The 10549-nt window shown below is 47.4% G+C and overlaps 1 protein-coding gene across 1 annotated transcript; it reads right to left on the bottom strand.

Moving 5' to 3' along the window:
- Positions 1–265: 265 nt before the first annotated feature.
- Positions 266–3416, bottom strand: F5J12DRAFT_898393 (uncharacterized protein; the record flags this gene model as incomplete). Its single annotated transcript, XM_051748107.1, has 4 exons — positions 266–429; positions 2201–2778; positions 2812–2976; positions 3136–3416. The coding sequence occupies 4 exons, from the start codon at positions 3414–3416 to the stop codon at positions 266–268; spliced, it is 1188 nt and encodes a 395-aa protein (XP_051594717.1).
- Between the last annotated feature and the right edge of the window lie 7133 nt (positions 3417–10549).

Here is a 10549-nt window from a genome sequence, read left to right as displayed (position 1 = left end):
AGTGGTACAAGGTAGGTTGCTGGGTTTGGCCTTTTGAAGAAGGCCATGGAAGATGGCACAGCCTTGCACCAGGAGCCACACTCACATACATACAGCATTTCCATAAATTCTATGATCTCTTTAACTGCATACTTCCTCCACTTTGGACCCTCATACATCTCATCCTGGTGTTCAGCAATTTGAGTTTCAAGATGCTTAGTGATGACCAAAGACATGCTTCAAGTAGATTAGAACCCATAACAAATAAATAGAACATGAACGAGATTTAAATGAGATCAAACTCCACGAAGTCATCAGGAACAACTGCAAGAATGAGCTCAGGATTGAGCATCTCATTGACCACAGTGACTTCCTCAACCAAAGGCATTGGAGTGTGATGAGGGAGAATGGGATTGACTGCTCCTTCCTCAGTATAGGGCAGTATGGGGTCTAAATCAACGTCAAAATCGACATCCGGGAGATGAAAATGGAGATAATGAGGTGGAGGAGTAGGTGGGTGCATAACAAGAGCTTGTAGAAGAGCTTGGTGCACAACTGCTTGTTCAAGCATTCATTGGCATTGGTGCCACCATGTGGAGAGACCTAAAAATGTCATCCAGAATGCTGTCGAGCTCACAAAGAGCTGACACAAATCACCAGGACCATAAGCTCCATAATAAAGTAAAAGAACTGACTGTTGACAGCCAGTGAGAAGCAACAAAACAATGGTGACTACTGCTAACTCTAGTGCATCTAGGCCTACACAATCCATAGTGATTTGCCTGTCAGCAGTGATCTAATCTATGCAAATCACATAAATAGCACATGCCTAGAAGGTGGGGCTCATAACCTATTGTGCAGAGGATGGGCTACAGTAGAAGAGCAATAGACAAGAGTACTTGCCTTATACTTGAGTTAGTGAGTAGGTTTGATAAAGAGTTTGTAGGGGCTCTTGTTCTTGAGGGAACAGTAGAACAAATATAGAATTTGATAAGTAATTAGGGTCAAAATCCCTGAGTTTATATACATGTTTCCATACACACAGACCAGTAACCTAAATGGAAACTGTTACTACATATAGTAAAGAATAGCAGGGAATGCTATGGAATGACACAGTATATGATGTCATTCTGACATCACTGTGGAGCTGATTGCTAAGGTAAGTCATGTGATGTTACATGTGTATCAAAACATGTAAGTCTAGTCACATCTAGACATCAGACATACTATAGTATTTCCAACACTGCCATCATTGCCAGCAGGTGTCGCTCCACCTCTTCGCCTTCACCCTCGAATGGCTCCTTCTCTTCTTCAATCTCGCACTGTGACATTAGTGCTCCTTTCCTCAGGTACTGTACCTGTTCTCCCCACTCGTTGTAACCTTCGACTGTACCAATCTCACATATCCATTCTGTATCCCCAGTCCTGTCGACACATAGTACTTGCACCATGCTACTCTTGCCTTCGTTCAGAGCTCCCGTCGCCACCTGTAGACGTTCGTTCTTCCTTCGTACTTCGAAATGCGACCCTCCTTGTCCGTAGTTATCGCGTACTCTAGAATAACGTAGCTGTGAGCAAAATAATACGAAATAAAGGCAAAATCTTGAGCCGTCAAGTGCAGCAATCAAGATCCTTTGGCTATCTCCCTGTTGAGGGACTTTTCTCGCCTCGAAACACCGTCTGTCAATGTCAGAACCCAGGGCCGTCGTACTTAGATTGCTCGGGTGTCGTTGTGTACACTGCATGACTGCTTGTAACTCATCGTCGGGCGCCTTTTCGCTTTGTCCAGCTCGCTTGCCCCATTCGTATTAGCACCATCATATCGCGTCACATATCTTCGCACCGACTCTCCATTGTCTCTTCTCGTAGGTTACTGTGGTCTCTCGTATAGCGATCGCTGGAACACCGGTCGCATCTTGTCGTAAATAACTGTTCTCCCTATATAAACCTAGGTGTAAGTAAAGCATCCTGAAGTAAATATGAAATGTCGAGCTATTGAGCTTGCTCCACGTGATCCCGATGTCTCTCGCATGTTGCATGTGCTCTCGTATCCTCGACGGTCACGATCATGGTTCCAATGGGAGTCTTGGTACTCGTTCCACAGTATGTTTGCGCGTCTTTTGTTTGTAGTCTGTCGTGGATTCCCACACTGCGATCGCACTTTGTCATAGATATCTGTCTGCCCTAGAATAACAAAGATTTAAGTAAAGCATCCTAAAACCAAACTGAAACCTCGAGCTATCGAGCTCTGCATCTGCGTCCGTTGCGCTTCGCCTCCATCGAATGGCCATTATGGCCTTGCGCAGCTGTCGATCTGCGTCAAGTCTTGTCGTTGTCGCTCCTGTGGCTGTTGTTGCCACCCATAACGGCTGTAGCTTCTGTATGCTACCCTGTCCACCCCATTCGTCGTGCCGCTCGATTATGGCGATCCTGCGTAGCTGACCTGTAATGCGAATCTCGTCAGTACGTAGTACTTGTGCGCACGCAGCCTTGACACGTTGAGCGGGCGCGCACCACTGCTTACTAAGCATTGTCGCGACTTCTGCAGAAGTCCCACTGATGCTGGGCGCACGCGTCGATACTCTCGACGGATTCCTGAATAAAACATGTATTGCTGGCACCGCGCGGTTGTGGAATATTTCGAGCACGAGGTCGTCTATCCTCGCTGTGTGCTTCAACATTTCGACTGGCAAAAATTCTTCTGGCTGCTTCCTTCGTGCGACAAGCCTCGATGGCTTCTCGATCTTGATCTTCTTCGCAATAACCTTCGTCTTCGCATATTCCATATTTCGTAGCATCCTGTATGAGTCAGTATTCCCTTCATATACTGACTTATCTGCCTTGAGACCGTTCGCAAGCACTTCAAGTGCTTCGCCTTCAACTCTTGTAGATTTCGCATGTCCTTCGAGTCTTTCTGTTTTGAATTCAAGTGGTACCTTCAATACAAGTGACTTGTCTGCCAGCTGTTGCACCTCTTTGGAACTTCGACGGTTTTCTCTTCGAGACTTCGACATCTTAAGCTGAAAGTGTCAGTAGCTAGTCCAGAAACTTGGCGAGAACAAAATGAAAAAAACCCATTGAGCGCTGTCGCTCGCCTTGAATTTGAATGGCTCCTTTGTCGTGAGTGGTTCTTCCACTGCCACTGGTTCGACTCACTCGAGCTTGGCTGCTTCCTGTGATTCCATAGTCAGTAGTTCACTTGTACCCAAAGTAGACTCTTTCATCTCGAAACATGGTGCATCTGCAGCCTTCTCAATGTAGTCAGTACTTGGGCCTTTGCTTGCCATCTTTTCGGGTGAAGTTGGTGGCTGTGTGTGACTCGCCAACACTGTCATTGGCATTTGCTCGTGGGAGGAACTTGGAAAAGGCTTCGTAGGTAGTTGCTGCTCGTCCAAACTAGATCCCTGGTCATTTTGAGGCTTGTAGTAGTCTTCCATGCTCGTTTGCGCTCGCTCTGAGTGAAATCCTTGGTGTAGTAGTTGCATAGCTGCATACATTACTTGCTGCATGGGCCATGGATCATCCAAATGTTGCCATTGATTGTCACATTGCATTTTCTGAATGATTTCGTGCTGGAATTCCTTGTCAAAGCTGTGTAAGTATAGGTCTTCAACTTTGTCAGCCTCAAGCTGTCTCGAGACCTGTAAATATGTTGCCAAGTCGAGGAAATGTAACCTGTAAATTGTTAGCTCCTCCTGTGAACAAACTTTTCTCCTTGCAAGATTGTCAACAAGATTGTAAATATCATCCCTCAAATACCATTGATCCCATTCCCTAGACCCAGGATATAAGCATGCAATGGCCACTGCAAACTCAGGCCAGCTCAAATGCTCCTCAACAAACTTGTACCAGGCACCAGAGCTTGTGCTGCCTGCAAACCAACATGCCCATTTGGCCCATTCTTGATCATCAAAACACTCCACTGTTGGTGTCAATGGTCATGTGTTAGGCATGCTTGTACTTATGGGACTGTTTACATTAGTTTACACCTCAGCACTTGTGTCTACAATGCTGAGGTGGGTATGGTAACCCCTGAGGACATGCATGTGTACTTACCTCCTGTAGTGTGTCCTGTCAGGTATTGTCAATGGTAGCACTTGTGTCTACAACACTGAGCATGTCCTGTCAGTTTTACAACAGGTTATGAGCCCTCTTCATCACTGATTCTGACACAACCCATCCATCTGCATACAGGTGCATATATATACTTTTAATGCATGTCTTCACTACCCCCAGCTGCTCCAGACATTGTTGTTCATCATGGGCAAATTTGATCATATCCCTGGGTTAACTGACACCTCCACCTTCTTTGCCTGGAAGACACAGGTGCTTCTGGCCTTGGATCATGAGGGCACATACAGTCATGTCAGTGATGGTACAGACCTGCTGGACCCTATCAAGTTTGCATCAGTAAAGCTGAAACCTGCAAATCCTGCTAAGCTCACAGATGATGAGCGGAAGGTGATAGTTGATTGGTCTAAGGCAGATGCTGTGGCAAAAGATGTTTTATGTTGATGTTTATCACTGGCTGTTCTTCGTCTCATTCCCCAAGAGAGGTCTACCACTGCTTGGGATGTTTGGGTTGCTCTCCATGATAATTTCAACCATGTTGATGTTGGTTCATGGCACCTTGTACAGGCAAGGATCTTGTGCATGCATATGAAGGATGCTGGTGATGTGGCTCATTACTTGTCAGAGCATTCTGCTGCTCAGCATGACCTCATTCACATGGGGGCACCCTACTTGGATGAGGAAGCTATCTTCCATCTCATTGAAGGTCTTCCAGAGACTGGCACCTGGCCATCTTTCCACCTCTTCCTACAAAGCTCCTGTACTGTTGCAGCTGCTGCCTCTACCAGTACCTCTGTTTCCTCTGTGTCCAAGACTTCTGCCTCTACAACCCATTCCTCCATCTCTATGGCACTGTCCATGAGCTCAGTGACTTTTGAGAGTGTCTCAGTCAAGATTGTGGCTGAGGCTCACCATTTGGTCCAACAACTCTCCTTTTCATCCGTGGGGTCTGAGTACACTAATGCCATAACCTTGCCTGTTGGCCTGCCCAATGTAAACCTGGTGACAGGCCTCTGGAAGACATGCAACAATCCATCAGGCACCTACTGTGATACTCCCATTGGCAAGGGCCTTGTTTGTGGTGCTAGCAATCATGATAAGGCACACTGCTTCAAGCCTGGGGGTGGTATGGCTGGTCAATGACCCTCCTGGAAGAAGGGTAAGGGTGACAAGGAAAAGGACAAACTCACTTCAGCCACAGCGACCACTGCATCCACACCCACTGCACCTGCTCCTCCTGCTCCTACATCAACTCCAGTGGCTGCAGCAGCACTTGACTCTTCTGCAGCCTCTCCTTGGACCACACACTCTGTGGATCTTACTTGTGCGGTTATTACTGAGCTTGACAAAGGTGGGGATGCACCTATGCCATCACCAGCCTTACAGGCATGCCTTGGCACTCTCTCAGCTTCTAGTCTTTTGGACTCTGGCACTTCCTGCACACTGGTCTGCAGTCACACCTTCTTTCGAACCTATGTGCCAGACATGTCTGTGAATGTTCAAATGGCCAATCACAGACACTTACCTACTACTGGACATGGTGAATGTCTGGCCTTCCTGTCCATTGGCAGTGATAGGTATCGGGTGTGACTCACCAACTGTTTGCATGCACCACAGGCTGCGCTGCACCTCATCTTGGTTGGGTGGATGCTCTGCCAGGGCTGGGGTTGCAATTTCCAGGGACAACCTGCATGCTGTGAGCTCTCTTACCATGGATGTCTGTTGGGTGGTATACAGCTACAGTCAAACAACCTCTGCTTCCTGGACCTTGAGTTTGTTCACTTTGATGCACCCCTACCTCTCACCACCAGCCTGGTCCTCACCACCTTTGCTCGCATCCCAGTCACCTACAATTTGTGGCATGCCAGGATTGGCCATGCTGGCAGCAGGGTGGCAAGTCAACTGTCCTCGATTGTGTCCAGTGTCACTGTCAGCTCCTCCTGTCCACAGTCAATCTGCAAGTCCTGTGTGGTCAGGGAAGCATGCTCACTCACCATTCAAACCCTCCAAGAGCCATACCACCACCTTTCTTGAGCTTGTACACACTGATCTTGGGGGACCTATGCTGGTGCAGACCTTCCATGGCAAGTTGTACTTCATGGTTATCCTCAATGACTATACCCATGTCCTGGACATACATTTGCTTGCCCACAAGGACCAGGCTCTTGAAGCCTGGGAGATTACTTGAGCCTGCTGGGAACTAGCAGCATGGTATGATGGTCAAGGCTCTGCAGTCAGACAATGGGGGAGAGTTTCTCAGTAATACATTCATCCAGTCCTTGAACTCACAGGGTATTGCTCATCATTTGTCCACACCATATATGCACCAGCAAAACGGGGTTGCTGAATGGGTTATCTGCACATTAGAGGGACATGTCTTGGCCATGTTACATCTTGCTCAGCTCCCACTTGCTTACTGGGGTGAGGCAATGCTCACAGCTTCCTATCTACATAATCGCACAGGGTCATGTGTCTTACCAAATGGGATCACACCTACAAAATTTTGCATCACAAATGACCTGATCTCAGTCACTTGTAGGTTTGGGGCTGTCAAGCTTATGTGCATATCCCTTTAGAACTCCAGCAGAAGTTAGGACCCAGGTCCAGACTGGTATGCTTTATGGGTTATCCACTGGGGGTCAAGGCATATAGGGTGTGGGATGTTAGCACTGGGCAGTTCTTTAATCCTAGGGATGTCATTTTTGATGAAGATGTTCATGTGTTACCCTTCAAGAACACATCGACTGGTGGACCATCATCCACGGTTGACAAAGACTCAGGTTTGGATGAGGACTCTGATGACTCATGACCCCCATCCCCATTGCCCTCATCATCTCAGTCGCCCTCGATGCCCTTGACTGTGGTTCAACCTTCTGTTGCTGCTCCCCCTACTACTTTGCATTGTTCTGGCAGGACCAGGGTACAAACTGAGGTGGGTAAGGCATTCACTGAATCTCTTCAGGCAGCATGGGAATGCCTGGCCACACATTGTGCCCACTCTGTTTCTCCCATCACAACTGCCCCCTTCATCACAACTGCTTCTGGTCATAACACCCACTTAAGTGGCCCTCTTTCCCCATTAACCAAGCTGTCATATTCTGATCTCTCATCCTCTGACACCTCTGTGGGCCTGCTCTCTTCTGTGGTCATTGATTTGGTCATCTCTGAACACACTTGCCTGGCCCTATGAAGCAACACTCACCATGACCCAGCCAATCCCACCTATGATCTCTCCATTCCCCCTGCTACTTATGATGAGGCAGTCCATTGCAGTGATGCATCCAGGTGGAGGGTGGCCATGGATAAGGAAATAGATCAGTTAAGGTTGATGAATGTTTATAGCCTTGTTCCTCTTCCTCCCAGGGCTCACATGATAGGAAGTTGTTGGGTGTTGGAGTATAAAGAAGGAGATGGTAAGGGGGGGTCAGTCAAGAAGGCACATTTTGTTGCAAAAGGGTTCACTCAGGTACTGGGCAGGGACTTTGGGCAGACATTTGCACCAGTTGCAAGGCAGAGTTCCATTCAACTCCTTGCTGCCATTGCCACCAGAGAGGACTGGGAGCTGCACTCGCTGGATATCAAGAGAGCATTCCTTCATGGAAAAGGAGAAGGTGTATGTCAAACAACCACCTGGGTATGAGGAATATGGCCCAGATGGTGAGGAGTTAGTTGGGTTACTTCATTCTGCTCTCTACAGGATTAAACAGGCTGCCTACCACTTCTACAAAACACTTCACTCCGAACTCGAGGGTCAGGGATTCTGGTGCAGCGAGGTGGATCATGTGGTGTTTGTCTTTCATCAGTTAGAGGTTGTCTGCATGGCTGCCTGGCACATCGATGATGGCCTTGGTGGTAGCAACAATGAGCATTTCCTCGCTGAGGTCAAGCATCATCTACACCTCCATTTTGGTATCTCAGACATGGGACCTGTCACGAAGTACCTCGGCATCCAGTTCAAACACAATCATCACACTCATGAACTGTGGCTTCACCAGAGCAAGTACATCATCCACCTCCTCCAAGAGTATGATCTCATTGACTGCCACCTGGTACACCTTCCCATGGACCCCACCCATCCTTTTCTCACTGATGCTGAGGCAGCAAAACTGGTTGAACCCACTGACCTAAGGCTCTCTTTACCCAAAACTCATAGGCAAACTGTTATACCTCTCTGTTTGCACCTGTCCTGATATTTCCCTTGCTGTTCAGCATCTTTCACAGTATCTCTCCCATCCCAGTGCATGTCTACTTGGAGCCACAAAATGTGTCCTTTGTTACCTTGCAGGCACAGTTAATCATTGCCTTCACTATGGGGAATGCACATGCAGTCCTCTTCTGCATGGGTTCAGTGATGCTGACTGGGCGAACAAACCCCAAGGATCATGTTTCGGTGACAGGATATTGTTGGTTCTATCATGGGGGCATCATCACCCACTCTTCTAAAAAACAGACTACACAGGCCCTGTCCTCCACCAAAGCCAAGTATATGGCAGTCACTGCAGCCATCCAGGAGGGTCTGTGGATTTGGTCCTTCCTCCTGTCTGTGGGTTTCCCAGTGCTGCCCCCCACCCATCTTTATGCTGACAATGCAGGGGCGATTGCACTCTCACAAGAGGCTGCAAACAACCATCGCACCAAACATATCAATGTATGGTATCATTTTTGCTGTTCTCACATTGAGGCTGGAACTTTCCTGCTTGAGTGGGTTGCATCCTCCCATAACACTGCTGATGTCCTCACCAAGGCCCTGCCTTGTCCATCCTTCTCCTGTCATGTCACTGGTCTCTCACTCATGTCCTGTTGAGGGGGCATCAGAGGTCATTTTCAACTTGGAGGTCATTTTCAACTTGGGGGTCATTTTCAACAGTCACTTTGCTCATTTCTTGTTTCTGTTCTCTTTTCTTTTCTCTACACATGGAACTTACATTAGTTTGGACTTTCCTTTTGTCCCTTTGCATGTGTTCTGCTGTGGGGGCATGTTGGTGTCAATGGTCACATGTTGGGTGTGCTTGTACTTATAGGACTGTTTACATTAGTTTACACCTCAGTGCTTGTGTCTATGATGCTGAGGTGGGTACAGTAACCCCTGAGGACACACTGTGAGTCAAAGTGTGGTTCAGTGGTGAAAACCAACCAAAACCAACACAAAAGACAAACAGAGCAAGTGGTGGTGTGCCTATGTGGTACCTAGATGGTAGAACCTGTTATTTGGGAGGGTTTTTGCAAGCCACAACACTCAAAGACAAGTGCTGAGGGTTGGGGGTGCTCCTGATGAAGAAGAAGCAGGAATGCAAGAGAATGCAATAGGGTAGGCTGCTGTCAGCCTACAGAAGGATGGATGATGACTTAATTCGATGTCCTAAGCTGCACTGAGCTCAGGGAGGGCTTGGATTGAAGTATATTGATGATAGACAAGGATAAGCAAAGTAGATGATAGTTAGACCCTTAATAAAGTCTCAACTATTGAAGCTGCTGAATGAATTACTGAGTGATGATAAAACGTGAGCAAGAGGGGCTCTCTGACATCTTCTTCTTTGCTATCTAAGGTACAGTGATTTATATACAGTACAGGGGTGTTGCCCTTGGAAAACAAGGTGCAAACACTTGGTAAGTGATTGGTAACTGATGAGTAAGGAATGTAAGTGATGGGTAATCATCTTGGAAAGCATTGGTAAGCATTGGTAAGGATTAGCAAGCCAAAAAGCGAAGAATCAGTAAGCAAAGTCAAAAGATTGGTAAGTATTAGCAACAGGTGAGTCAAAGACAGTCAGAATGTCAAAGTATGAGTCAAGTAATGTCAGGAACTGGGAAAGCGCACTGGAATCACATTAGGGGGAGGCTGTGCATGTCACATCTCAAAGAGATCACTTCTAGGCCAAGGTGGGATGACAGAGAGGCAGCACTGATCTGATGCCAATATAGTACATCCAAAAGTGGACAGGGTGAGTCAGATGTCAACAGGGGTCAAGCTTTGGGGGTCTGTGGGGTGACAGGAGCATAGGGGATTGCAACTTTCCCCCCCAAACCATCCTCTCAGGGAAGCAAATAAAAACTTCATGAATGAGGCTCTGTTGGAAGAGAGGATGAAGGGGGAGTGTCTTCTGCTGTATCTTGCAACAAGGAGGCAAGATGTGCATCATACTCATCATGGATGCAATCAGGGAGAGTGGAGAACAGTAGATTATACTGTAGCTGTCACAATCTTGGAAGAATGATGGACGAGACCAGTATGGAGACATTGCAGGGAGCAGGGAGGAAGGATCCATATGCTTCTTGGACTGGAGAGACTGAAATGACCACATAAGAACTTTCCAAGTGAATGACAGACCTGAGGTGACCAAAGAATGTCCTCCTAGAGGTCATACTGACAAAAAGAACATGCTGTCCAAGCTGGATGGGCTGAGAGGGCACAGATGAGGGTGGGATGTACCAGGATGCTTCAGGATGGAAGCTGGTAGGAACTCCTGGTAGATATATGTAGCCATGGTCCCTAGCAAAG

Source organism: Pisolithus orientalis (genome assembly GCF_024613125.1).
Source record: "Pisolithus orientalis strain OTSU chromosome Unknown F5J12scaffold_79, whole genome shotgun sequence".
Lineage (NCBI taxonomy): Eukaryota > Fungi > Basidiomycota > Agaricomycetes > Boletales > Pisolithaceae > Pisolithus > Pisolithus orientalis.
Note: the sequence above shows the minus strand (reverse complement) of the source record. Positions and strands in the feature narration are given on the sequence as shown.